Source organism: Staurois parvus, unplaced genomic scaffold (assembly GCF_062004578.1).
Source record: "Staurois parvus isolate SC_StPar_1 unplaced genomic scaffold, SC_StPar_1.0 ptg000838l, whole genome shotgun sequence".
Lineage (NCBI taxonomy): Eukaryota > Metazoa > Chordata > Amphibia > Anura > Ranidae > Staurois > Staurois parvus.
The window spans coordinates 55,648-75,856 of NW_028318634.1; the positions used below are offsets into that span (position 1 = coordinate 55,648).

The 20,209-nt window shown below is 47.0% G+C and overlaps 1 protein-coding gene across 2 annotated transcripts in view; it reads right to left on the reverse strand.

The window, feature by feature from the left end:
* Positions 1–15,442: 15,442 nt before the first annotated feature.
* PTPN5 (protein tyrosine phosphatase non-receptor type 5) overlaps positions 15,443–20,209 on the reverse strand; it is a 121,427-nt gene continuing 116,660 nt past the window's right edge. For both annotated transcript variants that reach the window (XM_089655373.1, XM_089655374.1), the window contains one exon: positions 15,443–16,001. In XM_089655373.1, the coding sequence (XP_089511499.1) occupies positions 15,908–16,001 (94 nt within the window). In that variant the 3' untranslated portion in view covers positions 15,443–15,907. The remainder of the gene's footprint in view (positions 16,002–20,209) is intronic.

Consider the following 20,209-nt stretch of genomic DNA (forward strand, 5'->3'; position numbering starts at 1 on the left):
GTTGGCCCAACAATGACAGCTAGCTTTTGGGTTTGGACCAAACCCATGAATGAACCCAAGCTCATCCCTGCTTACCAATGACACAGAGCTGGCTAGTTCCTCCTCATTCAGTGCATGTGTGCCCTGTGCTTGTGGAAGCCCCCAGAACTGGCTCAGAATATAGCTCTCCCCATGGAAATTAACAGGCTGTGGCACACATATGAAGAACGAACAGGAGCCAGGTCAGCGGTAAGCAGGGGAGGACTGACCATTTGGAAACTTGGGCACTGCCCGAGGGCCCGTGGTCAGTAGGGGGCCCCATGAGATGCCCCTGGTACCTTTTTCATAGGCTTTTTTGAGTTTGGGCAAGGACACAGATTGCTGGATTTGGGCTGAAGGTAAGGCTGTCTGCTCTCAGGGGGGTGAGAGGATTTAATAAAGAAAAATTCACAGAAAAGTAAAGAGAACCTTCGGTTTCCCCCCCAAAAACTTAAAAGTCAGCAGCTAAAAATACAGTAGGGGCTGACCTATAGTAAAACCTAACTTACCTGGCCAGGGATCCAGTGCCATTCTCACCTGAGCCAGATCTTCACCGATATTCGGGTCCTCAGCAGGGGCGGACTGACAACTCATGGGGCCCTCGGGCAATAGGGGATCATGGGGCCCCTGTGTCCTTGCCCCCAAACTCAAAAAAGCCTATGAAAAAGGTACCAGGGGCATCTCATGGGGCCCCCTACTGACGCCGGGCCCTCGGGCAGTGCCCGAGATTCCAAATGGTCAGTTCGCCCCTGGTCCTCGGCTTCCCACTACACATGCCTGAATGGTCCCGCTTTCTTTTGGGAGGTGTCTCAGAAGGTTGCAGGAAGGAAGGGAGGGAGAATTTCCAGTGGATCCACCACAGAGATCCAACCAGAAAAGGGAATGGGTACCTGTCAAACCTGGTACCCGCCCTCCCCCCATTTCCCAAAAAAAAGTTTACAACAGTAGAGCAGGGGGGAAGGAGGACCCTTTTAAGGTGAAGTTCCCCTTTAAGTTGTCCATTAAGCCATGTGAATAAAACCTGACTGCTGTAAGCACCCCTGCCATTGTTATATGGTTTGTCCCAACCCCTGTAACTGCCAATTTTGCTGAACTGTTAAGCCTGTTACAGGAAGTAAAAAACGAACAGAACTACTAGCAGGATCAACTTTGTCACATTGGGGCATACAAAGCACAAACTCCGCCATGTTATTGCTACTGACAGATTGCAATTTTTAATTTTGCCCATAGTTTCACTTTAATGAAGTGACACCACGGCTTCGCACAAGATCAAAGAGTCTCACACTGCTGCAGGCACACTTGGGCCATATGCTCTTCAGCTACATTTCTGCAGTGCCGAGACTCTTTTAAAAAATAGGCAAAAATAGGTACATTTACATTTTTACATTTTTCCAGAAAGATATACAGTCATGGCCGAAATTGTTGGCACCCTTGATATTTCTCCAGGAAATCATGTATTTCTCACGAAACGTATTGCATTAACACATGTTTTGCTATACACATGTTTATTCCCTTTGTGTGTATTGGGACAAAACAAAAAAAGGGAGGAAAGAAAGCAAATTCGACATAATGTCACACAAACCTCCAAAAATGGGCTGGACAAAAGTATTGGCACCCTTTCACAACTGCGGATAAATAAGAATGTTACAAGCATGTGATGCTCCTGTAAACTCACCTGGGGCAAGTAACAGGTGTGGGCAATATAGAAATCACACCTGAAAGCAGATAAAAAGGAGAGACGTTCACTTAACCTTTGCATTGTGTGTCTGTCTGTGCCACACTAAGCATGGACAACAGAAAGAGGAGACGAGAACTGTCTGAGGACCTGAGAACCAAAATTGTGGCAAAATATCAACAATCTCAAGGTTACAAGTCCATCTCCAGAGAACTAGATTTGCCTTTGTCCACAGTGCGCAACATTATCAAGAAGTTTGCAACCCATGGCACTGTAGCTAATCTCCCTGGTCGTGGACGGATGAGGAAAATTGATGAAAGATTGCAACGCAGAATAGTCCGGATGGTGGATAAGCAGCCCCAAACATGTTCCAAAGACATTCAAGCTGTCCTGCAGGCTCAGGGAGCATCAGTGTCAGCGCGAACTATCCGTCGACATTTAAATGAAATGAAACGCTATGGCAGGAGACCCAGGAGGACCCCACTGCTGACACAGAGACATAAAAAAGCAAGACTACAGTTTGCCAAAATGTACTTGAGTAAGCCAAAAGCCTTCTGGGAAAACGTCTTGTGGACAGATGAGACCAAGATAGAGCTTTTCGGTAAAGCACATCATTCTACTGTTTACCGAAAACGGAATGAGGCCTACAAAGAACAAAACACAGTACCTACGGTAAAATATGGTGGAGGTTCAATGATGTTTTGGGGTTGTTTTGCTGCCTCTGGCACTGGGTGCCTTGACTGTGTGCAAGGCATCATGAAATCTGAGGATTACCAAAGGATTTTGGGTCGCACTGTAGGGCCCAGTGTCAGAAAGCTGGGTTTGCGTCCAAGATCCTGGGTCTTCCAGCAGGACAATGACCCCAAACATACGTCAAAAAGCACTCAGAAATGGATGGCAAAGAAGCGCTGGAGAGTTCTGAAGTGGCCAGCAATGAGCCCAGATCTAAATCCCATTGAACACCTGTGGAGAGATCTTAAAATTGCTGTTGGGAAAAGGTGTCCTTCCAATAAGAGAGACCTGGAGCTGTTTGCAAAGGAAGAGTGGTCCAAAATTCCGGGTGAGAGGTGTCAGAAGCTTATTGATGGTTATAGGAAGCGACTGATTTCAGTTATGTTTTCCAAAGGGTGTGCAACCAAATATTAAGTTAAGGGTGCCAATACTTTTGTCCAGCCCATTTTTGGGGTTTTGTGTGACATTATGTCATATTTGCTTTTCTGCCTCTGTTTTATATTTGTTCCAATACATACAAAGGGAATAAACATGTGTATAGCAAAACATGTGTTAATGCAATACCTTTTTTGTGTGAAATACTTGATTTTCAGGAAAAATATCAAGGGTGCCAACAATTTCGGCCATGACTGTAATGCAAAGGTCTGAACAGGTCCCAAGACTGGGTTTCACAATAACCTATATATATGACTCTATATGCTAAATAATGCTTCCTGATCACACCATCCAATGTCTGTGAAGGTTCTCATTCATTTGGGTCATGGTATAGCTAATAGAACTTAGCACTTTCAACTGGAATGTTGACATTTTCCCACTCATTTAAGTAGCTTCCTCAGTATGTGGACAACATACCTTGATATTTTGGTCAATATAGGACAACTAGTTGGCAAAAAGTGTCAAGGAGACCATCTACATCAAACTGGAACTCTTTCAACACCATTTGTCACCCACATATAATAATATTTGAGGATCTTTATCCTGGCGATATGGTGAAACTTCACACCTTCATCCATATGGCAGAAACAATGAACACCTGTCCTAGATTTTATGGAACTAAAGCAGGGTGGCTTCACAAACGTTGACACCTCTCATCATGTTCTTGGACAATTGGCCTGGACACATGGTGATTGGATTTAGGTGACAGCCAAATCTGTGTGGATATAAATGTTGGGATATGTTCCCGAAACTCAACAGAAATGATGAAGTGGCTTAGATAGGCTACAAAACATCTCCAACATTACAGCTCAAATAATTACAGGAACTAAAGCAGGGTGGCTTCACAAACTTTGACACCTTTCATCATGTTCTTGGACAATCTGCCTGGACACACGGTGATTGGATTTAGGTGACAGCCAAATCTGTGTGGATATAAATGTTGGGATATGTTCCCGAAACTCAACAGAAATGATGAAGTGGTTGAGATAGGCTACAAAACATCTCCAACATTACAGCTCAAATAATTACAGGAACTAAAGCAGGGTGGCTTCACAAACTTTGACACCTTTCATCATGTTCTTGGACAATCTGCCTGGACACATGGTGATTGGATTTAGGTGACAGCCAAATCTGTGTGGATATAAATGTTGCGATATGTTCCCGAAACTCAACAGAAATGATGAAGTGGCTGAGATAGGCTACAAAACATCTCCAACATTACAGCTCAAATAATTACAGGAACTAAAGCAGGGTGGCTTCACAAACTTTGACACCTTTCATCATGTTCTTGGACAATCTGCCTGGACACATGGTGATTGGATTTAGGTGACAGCCAAATCTGTGAGGATATAAATGTTGGGATATGTTCCCGAAACTCAACAGAAATGATGAAGTGGCTGAGATAGGCTACAAAACATCTCCAACATTACAGCTCAAATAATTACAGGAAATCAAGCAGGGTGGCTTCACAAACTTTGACACCTTTCATCATGTTCTTGGACAATCTGCCTGGACACATGGTGATTGGATTTAGGTGACAGCCAAATCTGTGTGGATATAAATGTTGGGATATGTTCCCGAAACTCAACAGAAATGATGATGTGGCTTAGATAGGCTACAAAACATCTCCAACATTACAGCTCAAGTTCAGTTGAATGTGATCGACTACTACTAGATATACCATGATCTGGGTAAATGGGAACCTTCAGACCAGCCTCAGAACTAAAGAGGCAACATTACAGAATAAGTAGTTTAAGGTGACTAACCACTACCACACATATTATCCAACTTTCTTTTTTTGGCAGGATAGATGGTAGGGCTTAACAAAATGGGTGTGCTTTTCCCTTTAAGGATAACTCAGTTTGCATCTAAACCATTTCCCTGTTGCTCTGGAAGCAATAGTAGAACAGCCTGTGGACAAAGATGCAAAGCTTTAATAATCCTTCAAACTTAGAATATGACTCCATACCCATCTTTAACAGCAGCCACTTGCAAATGGAGTAGTCAAACCATGCAAATCACATCAGCGCTCAAATCAGGATGCTGGGTACAAATTCATGGCGAAAGTTTCTCTGGTCGGTGTAGCCCTCCTCAGATCGGGAAATCCTCAAAACACTAAAAAAAACACACAAGGGCACACACTGCTCGAGCAATTACTGTGATCTCCTAGATTGTAAGCTCCAAGGAGTAGGGCCCTCCTTTCCCTCTTGTATTGAACTGTATTGTTGCTGTATTGTCTCCTGTTATATTGTAAAGTGCTAAGAAAACTGTTGGCGCTATATAAATCCTGTATAATAATAATAATAAAAAACAAGTTTTATTATATACAAAAGACAAATGGGTACTCACAAACCAACTGTGCAATCAGGCATGTAACAGTGTCGGATCATGGGATCCCATCCTGGAACCTGCTGATATAGACGCTGACGTGTTTCAGGAGCCTTGCTCCCTTCCATAGAGTCTTTTGTACAGTCAGGTCCATAAATATTGGGACATCGACACAATTCTAACATTTTTGGCTCTATACACCACCACAATGGATTTGAAATGAAATGAACAAGATGTGCTTTAACTGCAGATTGTCAGCTTTAATTTGAGGGTATTTACATCCAAATCAGGTGAACGGTGTAGGAATTACAACAGTTTGCATATGTGCCTCCCACTTGTTAAGGGACCAAAAGTAATGGGACAGAATAATAATCATAAATCAAACTTTCACTTTTTAATACTTGGTTGCAAATCCTTTGCAGTCAATTACAGCCTGAAGTCTGGAACGCATAGACATCACCATACGCTGGGTTTCATCCCTGGTGATGCTCTGCCAGGCCTCTACTGCAACTGTCTTCAGTTCCTGCTTGTTCTTGGGGCATTTTCCCTTCAGTTTTGTCTTCACCAAGTGAAATGCATGCTCAATCGGATTCAGGTCAGGTGATTGACTTGGCCATTGCATAACATTCCACTTCTTTCCCTTAAAAAACTCTTTGGTTGCTTTTGCAGTCTGCTTTGGGTCATTGTCCATCTGCACTGTGAAGCGTCCAATGAGTTGTGAAGCATTTGGCTGAATATGAGCAGATAATATTCCCGAAACACTTCAGAATTCATCCAGCTGCTTTTGTCAGCAGTCACATCATCAATAAATACAAGAGAACCAGTTCCATTGGCAGCCATACATGCCCACGCCATGACACTACCACCACCATGCTTCACTGATGAGGTGGTATGCTTAGGATCATGAGCAGTTCCTTTCCTTCTCCATACTCTTCTCTTCCCATCACTCTGGTACAAGTTGATATCGGTCTCATCTGTCCATAGGATGTTGTTCCAGAACTGTGAAGGCTTTTTTACATGTCGTTTGGCAAACTCTAATCTGGCCTTCCTGTTTTTGAGGCTCACCAATGGTTTCCATCTTGTGGTGAACCCTCTGTATTCACTCTGGTGAAGTCTTCTCTTGATTGTTGACTTTGACACTCATACACCTACCTCCTGGAGAGTGTTCTTGATCTGGCCAACTGTTATGAAGGGTGTTTTCTTCACCAGGGAAAGAATTCTTCGGTCATCCACAACAACAGTTGTTTTCCGTGGTCTTCCGGGTCTTTTGGTGTTGCTGAGCTCACCGGTGCGTTCCTTCTTTTTAAGAATGTTCCAAACAGTTGTTTTGGCCACGCCTAATGTTTTTGCTATCTCTCTGATGGGTTTTTTTTTTTTTTTCAGCCTAATGATGGCTTGCTTCACTGATAGTGACAGCTCTTTGGATCTCATCTTGAGAGTTGACAGCAACAGATTCCAAATGCAAATGAACTCTGGACCTTTTTATCTGCTCATTGTAATTGGGATAATGAGGGAATAACACACACCTGGCCATGGAACAGCTGAGAAGCCAATTGTCCCATTACTTTTGGTCCCTTAACAAGTGGGAGGCACATATGCAAACTGTTGTAATTCCTACACCGTTCACCTGATTTGGATGTAAATACCCTCAAATTAAAGCTGACAGTCTGCAGTTAAAGCACATCTTGTTCGTTTCATTTCAAATCCATTGTGGTGGTGTATAGAGCCAAAAATGTTAGAATTGTGTCGATGTCCCAATATTTATGGACCTGACTGTATATAATAAAACTCGTTTGTCACGGTAATGCTCAAGGAGGGGGCACCCTCTTGTGTGTTTTTTTAATTACTTGCAAATGGAGTGTATGGAGGGGGCTTAGGTAGTACCGACGCTAGGTCAATTGGACCAGTAGTTTGGGCTTAACATCAACTTTTTAAAACACTCTGTAAACCTTAAAAAAAAATTGAATAGATGGTTCCTATAATTTTTTACCCACTTCCTTGCGGCACAGACTATTTTCCAATACTACAGGTGCTCTTTACAGAGAGGTTCAGCTGATGACTGATGATGAGCTGATAAATTCAGCTGCTTTCAGACAAAGAAAAATGTGCAAAACTACCCTTTTGTATTGTATATGCTGGCAAAATAATGTCATCATAAGATATAAGGACTGCTTGTCAGGAACCAATTTTTCATTGCCTGAAGCCTTGGAACCAGCTATTGACCTCATAAAGGTCATCTAAAGCAGCTGTTCAATTATTCAGTGAGCAGTGGGAGGCATGTCTATCAGCAGACCTGTTTTGTGGACCTTAAGGATGTGTGGACATTGAGGATGAGTGATAACACTTGAGCCATTGAGGAACTGACACCTTTATCATTTAGACAGCCCTGGATATACCTGTGAGTCATATATTCTATATTCATAAGGCTTTGAGAATTGTGGTTCACAAGGTTTACATTTAAAATCAGAACACTGCTAAAGTAGAACTGTGGCCAGGCTATGGACAATCACATATTTACAGATCCTAAGAAGCAAAAATTAACTTTAAATAAGCTATCTGTCAGGGATCTCCTCGATCCCTGCCGCGATGGTCCCGGCGCAGGCGCACTGCTCCGCCCTGTACACGGGCACTAGGTCCGGGCCGGCCGCGGCGTTCGAGTTCGCGCATGCGCAGTAGAAGCCGCGGCCGCCCGCTGGGCACCAATGGCAGCGCAGGGCGGGATATTTAAAGGTCCCTGAGCTGTCATTTCTTTGTCTTCTGGTCTTACCTGCTCCCTGTGATCCTGCACCTGTGCCTAGTAAGTTTATTGACCCGGATTGTTTATTGACCTGCTGATTTCTCCTGCCCAGACCCTTGCTTGCCTGACCTCTCTCCCTGGATGCCCCCCATTAGATCTGACCTCCTGTTGCTGACCTGGCGTGTGACCTGACGATTCTCTGCCTGCTCCCTTGTACCTTACCGTCCTCTACTTTACCGACTCGGCCTGTCTGACTACGCACTTGCTCAGCCATCCATCCATCCATCCATCCCATCGGGGTCACCCAACCTCCTCACATCTGGCTCTCCCTGGTTGGAGCCCCTGGCGAACACCCCTACCACTGACAGGTGTGCTCAGTAGAGGCGACCTGGTCTCGGGGTACTACAAGTCCATCCCCACCATCAGGGGCCCTGCTGAACAAGTACCCTGGGGCTTAGACTCCGCGCTCTGGGCACGCCTGACCAGTGGAGTGCTAGTGGTGCCGCTCGGCGGTCCCTCACAGTACCAGAAGGCCATGACTGAGCCTCGAGGAGGACTCTCCCCGTTGGACGAGGTTTGCAGGCACCTGGCTACCCTGACGCAAGCAGTAAACACATTACAGGACAGATGTCTGCAGATCGAGAATCGGTTTCAGGCCTGCACCATATCTGTTCCTGTTTCACAGGCCCCGGCTCCTGCACCACCAGTCGCAGCAGCCCACGAGCCGGCTCCTGGGCCTCCCACATCACTCCCTATGGCGGAACCCCGAGTACCCTTACCCGAGCGCTTCCATGGGGATCGCACACGCTTTCGGTCATTCCGTGACTCCTGTCTGCTCTATTTTGAACTGCAGCCACGGACCTTTTTGACAGAATCGGTGAAAGTGGGGTTTGTTGTCTCCCTGTTGCAGGGTGAACCCCAAGACTGGGCCCACCGACTAATGGGAAACAATGACCCTCACCTGGTTACGGTCGACAGCTTCTTTAACGCCATGGCCATCTTATATGATGACCCACAACGGGCGGCCTCGGCCGAGGCCACATTATACGCACTCCGACAAGGTCGGCGGGCGGCTGAGGAATACGCCTCTGACTTTAGGCGCTGGATGGGTGACACTCGTTGGAACGAGTTCGCACTTGTGCACCAGTTTCGTATGGGCCTTTCTGAGGCTCTGAAAGACGAGCTCGCCCGGGTGGAGGTGCCCGAGACATTAGAGGACTTGATTGCACTCACCATTAAAATTGACCGTAGGCTACGGGAGCGCAGATTGGAGAGGTCTGGTCAGGGTCGCGGAAATCCCTGGGGGTCATTTCAGGGATCCGGTCAACATACTAGGCCAAGCATCCAGAACCTGCCGTTTGAAGATGCTCCCGAACCCATGCAGCTAGGCCTGGCACGGCCTAAACTATCGCCTGAGGAACGCCAGCGCAGACGCTCCCAGAATCTGTGTCTGTACTGCGGCGAAGCTGGTCACATGGTGCGTTCCTGCCCGCAGAAATTGAGTAAGTTCACCTCATCTTCTTTATCTGTTGGCAATACGAATCCGTCCCAGTACTTAGTTGTTCCCCTCTCCTTTCAGCTTTCAGAAAGGACCGTGGAGGTGACGGCCATAGTTGATTCGGGGGCATGCAGCTGTTTTGTGGATATCAATTTTGCTCACCAGCAGGGTATCCCCCTCCGCCCAAAGGAGAAGGGGTTTCACATCTTTTTGGCTGATGGTTCCCGGATAAAGTCAGGAGTAGTTAACCAGGAGACCCCTTCCATTGTGACTTCCATTGCCGGTCAGCACCGGGAACTCCTCCGCCTGGATGCTATTGCATCACCCCTTTTCCCAGTCATTCTGGGGCTCCCTTGGTTGCGGGCCCATAACCCCCGAATTGACTGGGAAACTGGGGTTGTCTCGTTCCCTTCCCCATATTGTCGGGAACTGTGTCGAACTTCAGGCCCGGAGGTCCCCCAGGTCCTCCTGTGCTCTGAAGGGGATGACAGTCTAAAACAAGTGATTCCTGCAGCCTATCATAAGTTTCTTGATGTGTTCAGTGAACGGGGAGCAGATGCTCTACCCCCCCACCGCCCATATGACTGTCCTATTGATCTGTTGCCCGGTTCTGAAATTCCGTTCGGGCGAATTTTTCCCCTTTCTGAGCTAGAATTAGGGGCCCTGAAGGACTATATTGAGGACAGCCTCCGAAAGGGATTCATCCGTCCCTCCACTTCCCCAGCAGGTGCAGGGATCTTCTTTGTAGAAAAGAAGGACAAGACTTTGAGGCCATGTATTGACTATCAGGAGCTGAATAGGGTCACCATTAAAAATCGTTACCCGTTACCACTGGTACCTGAATTATTCCAGAGCTTAAAAGCTGCAGTAGTATTTACCAAGCTGGACTTAAGGGGAGCCTACAATTTGGTTCGCATAAGGGAGGGGGATGAGTGGAAGACGGCCTTCCGCACCCGTTTCGGCCACTTTGAATACCTGGTCATGCCTTTCGGGTTGTGCAATGCGCCAGTCACCTTCCAGCACTTTGTAAACGACATCTTTAGGGACTTCCTGGACATCTTTGTCATCGTCTACCTAGATGACATTTTGATTTTCTCATCCTTCCTGGGGGAGCACAGGGTACATGTAACAAAGGTGTTGGGGCGGTTGCGGCAGCACGGGTTGTACGCTAAAGCAGAGAAATGCTGCTTTGAACAGGCTAGCGTTACATTTCTGGGTCTGATTATCTCCACCACGGGGGTCGCAATGGACCCTCAGAAGGTCTCAGCGATCCTAGATTGGCCTGAACCCACGGACAGGAAAAGCGTCCAACGTTTTATTGGGTTCGCAAATTTCTACCGGAAGTTCATCAATAACTTCTCGGGTCTAGTCTCCCCCATCACTCAGTTAACTAAGCTTGGGACGCGATTCAGATGGACGCCCGAGGCACAGGAAGCTTTTGAAGCACTAAAAAGGTTATTTACCTCGGCACCCATTCTGGGTCATCCCGACGCCTCCCTGCCCTACATCTTAGAAGTAGATGCATCAGAAAACGCGGTTAATTCCATCCTTTCCCAGCGGAAGGGCGCCAAGGAATTACTTCACCCAGTAGCATTCTTCTCACGGAAACTTACCCCTGCGGAGAGGAACTACGACATTGGGGATCGCGAACTACTGGCTATCAAAACCGCTTTAGAAGAATGGAGGTACCTGCTGGAAGGTGCCTCCCATCCCATCCTGATATTCACAGACCACAAGAACCTGGAATATCTGAGGACGGCCAAACGTCTACGCCCACGACAAGCAAGATGGGCATTGTTTTTCTCGAGGTTCCAGTTCCACATCACATACAGGCCCGGCTCGAAAAACACGAAGCCTGACGCGTTGTCGCGCATGTACGAGGACACCAAGGAGATCCCAGTACCCGACACTATTCTTCCTGCAGGAAATTTCTTGGCTCTCCAGACGAACCTTCGCTCCGAGATCCTGAGAGCGTCCACAGCGATGTCTACCTCCGATGGGGCCCCCCTCCAGAACAAGGAGGGACTCCTATGGAGGGAGGACCGGATTGTGGTGCCGGAGGATGCCCGAACCTTAGTCTTGGGACATTGCCATGACCATCCACTGGCAGGACATTTTGGGCCGGTCAAGACCCTGGAACTTCTCCGACGTTCCTTCTGGTGGCCGGACATGGCCAAGGATTGTAAGAACTACGTGGGCTCCTGTGCCATCTGCCAGCGGAACAAGCCTTCAAGAAATAAGGCGTGGGGCCTGCTACGTCCATTGCCCATCCCTGAACGGCCCTGGCAGAAAATCTCTATGGACTTCATAGTCGAGCTTCCACCCTCACTGGACCACACAGCAATTCTCGTGGTCGTGGACCGCTTATCCAAGATGGCCCATTTCATCCCTTTACGGAAGACTCCATCAGCAGCCGAGACGGCGCAAGTCTTTATTCGAGAGATCGTTAGACTGCATGGGGTTCCCGAAGACATCGTCTCAGACCGAGGGGTGCAGTTTACCTCGCGGTTTTGGAGGGCGTTGTGCAAAGCCCTGGATATCAAGCTGTCCCTTTCCTCGGCATTTCACCCTCAGACCAATGGTCAGACCGAAAGGACCAATCAGACCCTGGAACAATACCTGCGATGCTACACATCATTCTCTCAGGACGACTGGGTGCCACTGCTCCCTTTGGCAGAATTCGCGTACAACAACGCTTGCCATTCAGCAACTGGGCAGTCCCCGTTCTTCGCCAACTATGGGTTTCATCCTGTCTTCCTCCCGGACTTAGTCCCGGAATGCCCGATTCCAGCGACACAGGATGCACTGACCTTCTTCACCTCCAACAATAAGAAACTACAGGAAGCCATCCGTCAGGCCCAAGAAGACTATAAGAGGGCGTTTAATAGGAAGCGAAGAGGGGACCTGGTGTTGCAGCCCGGAGAGAAGGTTTGGCTGGCTACGTCAAACTTGAAGATGCTCTGCCCGTCAAAAAAGTTGGGACCTAAATTTATAGGCCCTTTTTGCATCAAGCGGATGGTCAGTGAAGTGGCCTATGAACTTGTTCTCCCTGAGACACTCAAGATCCACCCTGTCTTCCACGTGTCCCTGTTGAAACCAGTAGCCCCTGATGCCTTCCCGGAACGGGAATCCAGGCCCCCGGAGGCCGTAACGGTTGAAGAGGAAAAAGAATTCGAGGTGGAGGCAATCTTGAAGTGCCGACGAAGGGGGGGCCAGACCCAATTTCTCATCAAGTGGAAGGGCTACGGCCCTGAGGACAATTCGTGGGAACCAGCCCATAATGTCCATGCACCTAGACTTGTCCGGAGGTTTCTTTGTGATCACCCGTGGTGGAGAGATCGGGTGGGCATCCGGAGGTTGCCCATAGGGGGGGGCAATGTCAGGGATCTCCTCGATCCCTGCCGCGATGGTCCCGGCGCAGGCGCACTGCTCCGCCCTGTACACGGGCACTACGCTGGGCACCAATGGCAGTGCAGGGCGGGATATTTAAAGGTCCCTGAGCTGTCATTTCTTTGCCTTCTGGTCTTACCTGCTCCCTGTGATCCTGCACCTGTGCCTAGTAAGTTTATTGACCCGGATTGTTTATTGACCTGCTGATTTCTCCTGCCCAGACCCTTGCTTGCCTGACCTCTCTCCCTGGATGCCCCCCATTAGATCTGACCTCCTGTTGCTGACTTGGCGTGTGACCCGACGATTCTCTGCCTGCTCCCTTGTACCTTACCGTCCTCTACTTTACCGACTCGGCCTGTCTGACTACGCACTTGCTCAGCCATCCATCCATCCATCCCATCGGGGTCACCCGACCTCCTCACATCTGGCTCTCCCTGGTTGGAGCCCCTGGCGAACACCCCTACCACTGACAGGTGTGCTCAGTAGAGGCGACCTGGTCTCGGGGTACTACAAGTCCATCCCCACCATCAGGGGCCCTGGTGAACAAGTACCCTGGGGCTTAGACTCCGCGCTCTGGGCACGCCTGACCAGTGGAGTGCTAGTGGTGCCGCTCGGCGGTCCCTCACACTATCACTGACCTCTGAAGCTGCAGGCACTCTAAAGTAATTCATCCTCAAAGTTTGAATCTAGAACATCTCATTTTCTCAATGTAGTTTAGTTCTCCCCTCTCAGTCAATACCTTTTGTAAACACAATTCACAGGAAGAGGGGGAAGGCAGTGTGGAGGAGCGGGAACAGGAGCCCATGTTTCATTTTTTCTGCTGTGAAATTTGAGGATAAATTGCTTCACAGTGGCTGAAATGACAGAGGTCAGTGAGGAATTATTTTAAGGCTTATTTACTGAAAACCCATCTCTTCAGGGAAGCCTACCCCACCCCCTGCTAACTTGCCGACCTCCTCCACTCTTCCTACCACCTCATCCCCCACAGCTATCTCCTCCTGTGCCACCACCCCCTCCCTCCTAGATTGTCAGCTCGAAAGAGCAGGGCCCTCAATCCCCTCATGTTTTGCGTTGTATTGGTATTGTTCTGTCACATGTTCTGTCCCCCTCTGTAATGTACAGTGCTGAGTGAACTATTGGTGCTTTATAAATACTGTATAATAATAATAATAATAATAATTTACTGCTTGTTAAGAATATGTAAATATTCATTGCCTGACCAAGTTCTACTGCAAGCTTCTCCCCAAGTCCTCCAAACACTGACCAGATCCTCCATAAAGTTCCATCTGATCAAACAACAACATTTTACCTTGAGCCCATCATGGCATGTAGGCTCATGGCCAGGGGTGGACTGACCATTTGGAAACTCTGGCACTGCCCGAGGGCCCGGGGTCAGTAGGGGGCCCCATGAGATGCCCCTGGTACCTTTTTCATAGGCTTTTTTGAGTTTGGGCAAGGACACAGGAGCTCCATGATCCTCTATTGCCCGGGTCCCCATGAGTTGTCAGTCCACCCCTGGCTCATGGCAATCAGTTTTCATAATTCAGAAGCTGCTTACTATGCTAAATGTTTACGACAAACATTTAGCATGTTGAAGGCTCAACCTCAACTTGCCATTATTGGCACAAAACACACCCACTTTGAAAAGTCCCAGTTAGTACTGGAAAATTGAGACTACCCAACCAAAGAAAGAACTCGTGATTAGTAGTGGAACTGTTAATATTGGTTACTAACATTTTGTGCATTTCTTTAGTTATAAACGTACACTATACAGCCAAACATGGACACCTGACCATCATACCTTTATGAACCCAATGAGCTTGTTGCACATCCTATTCCAAAATCATGGGCGTGAATTATGAGTTGGCCCCTCGTTACGGCTATAACAGCCTCTACCCTTCTGGGCAGGCTTTCCACAAGATTTTGGAGTGTGTCCTTGGGAATTTGTGCTCAATATTTGTTAGGTCGGGTACTGATAATGGACAGGAAGACCCTGGCTCATACTTGGTGTTCAGTGATGTTGAGGTCAGGGCTTTGTGCAGGTCACTTCAGTTCCTCCACACCAAACTGGCCAAACCATGTCTTTCTGGAACTTTGCGCACAAGGGCACAGTCATGTTGGAACAGAGAATCGACCTTCCCCAAAACTGTTCCCACAAGGTAAAATGTCTTTGTATGCTGTAGCATAAATCGTACCCTTCACTGGAAACACCGGAACTCAATAATTGGGAGGGGGGTAACCACATACCTTTGGCCATATAGTGTAGTGCGTTAAAATCCTTGACGAAGATTAATGCCATTTCACTGACCACTTTTGTCTGTCACGCCTCAACCGAAAGTTTTTTTTAAAAAAGCTCATATAATATTTTGTAAACAACACTTAGTATAGAATAATGCTTTTTTTTTTTACTTTTTCATTTTTTTTTTGCTGTATAAACACAAACCTCCAACATTTGAGAGGATTAAGGGCGTATCTCCCTAAAAGGACCCCCGCCAAAACATTATCCTTCCTTTACAAGATGAGGTAATAAGCGCAACGCCGCATGAGACAACTGAACTCTTGATACGGAGGTTTGAATTGTCGGTGAATCATGTGACACAGTATTCGGTAGTTAAAAATGTAAAAACGGTTCAGAAAAAGGCAAAAAAGTACTTTATCGGCATAAAGACGTTACGTGACTGCTCAATGTTGGAAAGTTCAACACTGCAGACAAAAGCAAGTTATAATTATTCTTTTTTTTTTCTTACTCCCAGAAAAATAGTAAAACTTAAATGCACAAAATGTTTTTTTTTTTTGTTTTTTTTTTTCATTTCTCTATAGTGTCTTTTTACAAACGGATCTGATTTTCTATTTACAGTAGAAATAGTTTTTGGTGAGCTAATGTCCCATGTCATGAAATAACGTCGAAACTCAAAGGCGTTTGTCGGGTCCAAAACGTTGACGTCAGTGAGATAAAGATGGTCTTTCAGACCTGCCCTTAAAATAGAACATAAAAAGTCTCTGTTTAGGCCGTAGAGTTACCGTTCGTTGTATAGCTACACTGGACGCATTTGAAGTTTTGTTTTCCAAGTGGGATCACGTAGAAAGTCCAGGCCTATTCCTCTACGTTGCAGCAGTTTTGTTTGACAAACAAGCTCAGGACATGGTGGACAAACTGATACTGTTCGCTGGTTTGAATCATTCCTCCCCTAGAAAGGAAAACAAATAGGTAACACGGTAAGTAAAATATGTCCCATATTTCCTGCGGTATTTGGGGAACTCTATCTAACCGGCAAATGTTTCCAGAAGAATTCCAGGTATGTTATATTTTTACATATTTACATTGGTACAGCTTGGACCAATGGAACTATGTATATACCATACCTGTGGGATCCCTCTAGAACAGGGGTTTCCAAACGTTATAAGCCAATTAGATGTTCTTCAGGCTTTAGGAGGTCAGACTATGGCCAAAGGGATTAGAAAACACCTTGGCATCAGTGGAAGTAAACAATGCCTCATCATTGGTTTTAGTGGGAGGAATCGTGCTCATTTGGTGGTATTGGTGGGAGAGATTGTGCTCTATTGTTGTTAGTTAGGGGAGGAATAGTGCCTCATCACTGGTATGAGTGGGAGGAGTAGTGCCCCATCATTGGTATTAGTGGGAGGAGTAGTGCCCTATCATTGATATCAGTGGGAGAGATTGTGCTCTATTGTTAGTAGTTAGGGGAGGAATAGTGCCTCATCATTGGTATCAGTGGGATGAGTGGTGCCACATTGTTGGTGTCATTGAGAGGAATGTGGTATCAGTGGGATGAGTGGTGCCCCATCGTTGGTGTCATTGAGAGGAATGGTGCCTTATCATTGGTGTCTGTGGGAGGAATGGTGCTTCATCATTGGTGTCAGTGGGAGGAATAGTGTCCATCATTGGTGTCAGTGGGAGGAATAGTGTCCATCATTGGTATCAGTGGGTGGAATAGTGCTCCATCATTGGTATCAGTGGGAGGAATAGTGCCCCATCATTGGTATCAGTGGGAGGAATAGTGCCCCATCATTGGTATCAGTGGGAGGAATAGTGCCCCATCATTGGTATCAGTGCGAGGAGTGGTGCCCTATCATTGATATCAGTGGGAGGAGTGGTGCCCCATCATTGGTATCAGTGGGAGGAGTTGTGCCCCATCATTGGTATCAGTAAGAGGAGTAGTGCCCCATCATTGGTATCAGTGGGAGGAGTAGTGCCCTATCATTGGTATCAGTGGGAGGAGTGGTGCCCCATCATTGGTATCAGTGGGAGGAATAGTGCCCCATTATTGGTATCAGTGGGAGGAGTTGTGCCCCATCATTGGTATCAGTGGGAGGAGTAGTGCCCTATCATTGGTATCAGTGGGAGGAATAGGGCCCCATCATTGGTATCAGTGCGAGGAGTGGTGCCCTATCATTGATATCAGTGGGAGGAATAGTGCCCCCATCATTGATATCAGTGGGAGGAGTGGTGCCCCATCATTGGTATCAGTGGGAGGAGTTGTGCCCCATCATTGGTATCAGTAAGAGGAGTAGTGCCCCATCATTGGTATCAGTGGGAGGAGTAGTGCCCTATCATTGGTATCAGTGGGAGGAGTGGTGCCCCATCATTGGTATCAGTGGGAGGAGTGGTGCACCATCATTGGTATCAGTGGGTGGAGTAGTGCACCATCATTGGTATCAGTGGGTGGAGTAGTGCACCATCATTGGTATCAGTGGGAGGAATAGTGCCCCATCATTGGTATCAGTGGGAGGAGTTGTGCCCCATCATTGGTATCAGTGGGAGGAGTAGTGCCCCATCATTGGTATCAGTGGGAGGAGTTGTGCCCCATCATTGGTATCAGTGGGAGGAATAGTGCCCCATCATTGGTATCAGTGGGAGGAGTAGTGCCCCATCATTGGTATCAGTGGGAGGAGTTGTGCCCCATCATTGGTATCAGTGGGAGGAGTTGTGCCCCATCATTGGTATCAGTGGGAGGAATAGTGCCCCATCATTGGTATCAGTGGGAGGAGTAGTGCCCCATCATTGGTATCAGTGGGAGGAATAGTGCCCCATCATTGGTATCAGTGGGAGGAATAGTGCCCCATCATTGGTATCAGTGGGAGGAGTTGTGCCCCATCATTGGTATCAGTGGGAGGAGTAGTGCCCCATCATTGGTATCAGTGGGAGGAGTTGTGCCCCATCATTGGTATCAGTGGGAGGAATAGTGCCCCATCATTGGTATTAGTGGGAGGAGTAGTGCCCTATTATTGGTATCAGTGGGAGGAATAGTGCCCCATCATTGGTATCAGCGGGAGGAATAGTGCCCCATCATTGGTATCAGTGGGAGGAATGGTGCCTTATCATTGGTATCAGCGGGAGGAATGGTGCCCCATCATTGGTGTCTGTGGGAGTAATGGTGCCTCATCATTGATGTCATTGGAAGAAATAATGTCCCATCATTGGTGTTAGTGGGAGGAATGGTGCCTCATCATTGGTGTCAGTGGGAGGAATGGTGCCTCATCATTGGTGTCTATGGAAAGAAAGGTGCCCCATCATTGGTATCTGTGGGAGGAATGGTGCCCCATCATTGGTGTTAGTGGATGAATGGTGCCTCAAGGGATGGATAAAGGCAATCAAAGGGCCACATCAAGCCCATGGGCTGAAGTTTATGTTTTATAAGATAGAAATCACTTTCTAAGCCGCTACTTCAGTGATCTCCGCTAGTCTTTGGGTCTCATGCCGAGTGGCTGCATTGTGAATACAGGAGGTTGGCCACTCAGCATCAGTGTCATTCAGACAAAATGTTTTAATGCCGTCACTTGTTTGTTTACATTCTGCTGTCAGTGGGGAATCCCGCTGACAGGAGATAAGTCATGGTTGTTAAGAACACGGCGGCCGCCCGCTCCTTAACATCGAGCTATTCTTTACAATGAATTAGAAAATGTGACTTCATCTGAATGAAACAAATGAAACAAATGCATTCGGTATTTTCGTTATAACTTTTCAGATTCCTTGCTATTCATTTCTATGTCCATTAGGAAATTTGGCTACATTCGAATCTCCAAAAAAACGAATCAAGACAAAACGAATCACACATGTCTACATGTCAATCATCCAATAAAATCGAGACAGTTCCGGCATACACCTGGTGTCTGATCTCCTATACTGCCATATGTGCTTTTGAACTGGACAGGTAGCTATAACTGTAGCTCCAAAGAATCCCACAACAGCCTATATACAATAAAGGATTGGAACTCTGAACCGGGCGCTAGATTTGCGTTATTCGAAGTGTGAATGAACTAAATATTTTTTTGAACCAGCGTTTCCCTTTTTGGAAAAGGCAGAGCAATGGGGTTGAGCAGATACACATTTTACTCATTCATCAAGACAAACAGGGGGGTGGGTCTTCCCAATGGGGACATTGGCCACAATAAAAACCTGGTAGAAGGTCTAAGTCTTCCACATTCTATCCAAAACTAAGAAAAAAAAAAGTTTTGCCTTTACGTAGACATCACCTTTTTTTAACTCGTTAGAGCGTCAGAAAACTTGGAGTTCTGAGGGTTCATTATTCACAAATGACTTTGTAAACCATGATTGACTCCCTGATTTTTCCCTTTGTTAAGTGAATATGCCAAGCAGGGGCCGACTGACCATTCGAGCACTTGGGCATTGCCCGAGGGCCCGGGGTCAGTAGGGGGCCCCATGAAATGCCCCTGGTACCTTTTATAGGCTTTTTTGGGTGTGCTTCGAGTGTGGGCAAGGACACAGGGGCCTCATGATCCCCTATTGCCTGGGGGCCCTATGAGTTGTCAGTCCGCCCCTGATGCCAAGTATGGTATACTTTTGGCAGTGGGAGCCCAGAGCAGTAGTTCTAGTCTATGTTCACATGGTTAGTGGACACCAGGGGCGGACTGACCATTTGGAAACTTGGGCACTGCCCGAAGGCCTGGGGTCACTAGGGGGCCCCATGACATGCCCCTGGTACCTTTTTCATAGGCTTTTTTGAGTTTGGGCAAGGACACAGGGGCCCCATGATCCCTTATTGCCCGGGAGCCCCATGAGTTGTCATTCCACCCCTGGTGGACACATAAGCTCCTGGAGTGAATGGCTGTGGTCAACTCAACCATTGCTTCCAACGTTGGGTCAGCATGGCACCATGCTATGCCCACTGGCCCGTTCAGATACCCCTTCATGACAACAGCATCACCCACTAAATGCCAAAAGATCAATATTATATTAAAGATAATGTATAGCACAAGAAAACATAAGCCTGCATGTTATATTATCAAGATCATGCTATGAATATGGTAGATGGCTTCTCATTAAAGGAAAAATATTCATCCTTCCAAGTAAACCAGACCCAGATTTGAACATAGAAATACTAAGTGCTTGCAGGTGCCTACAAGGTATACTGTA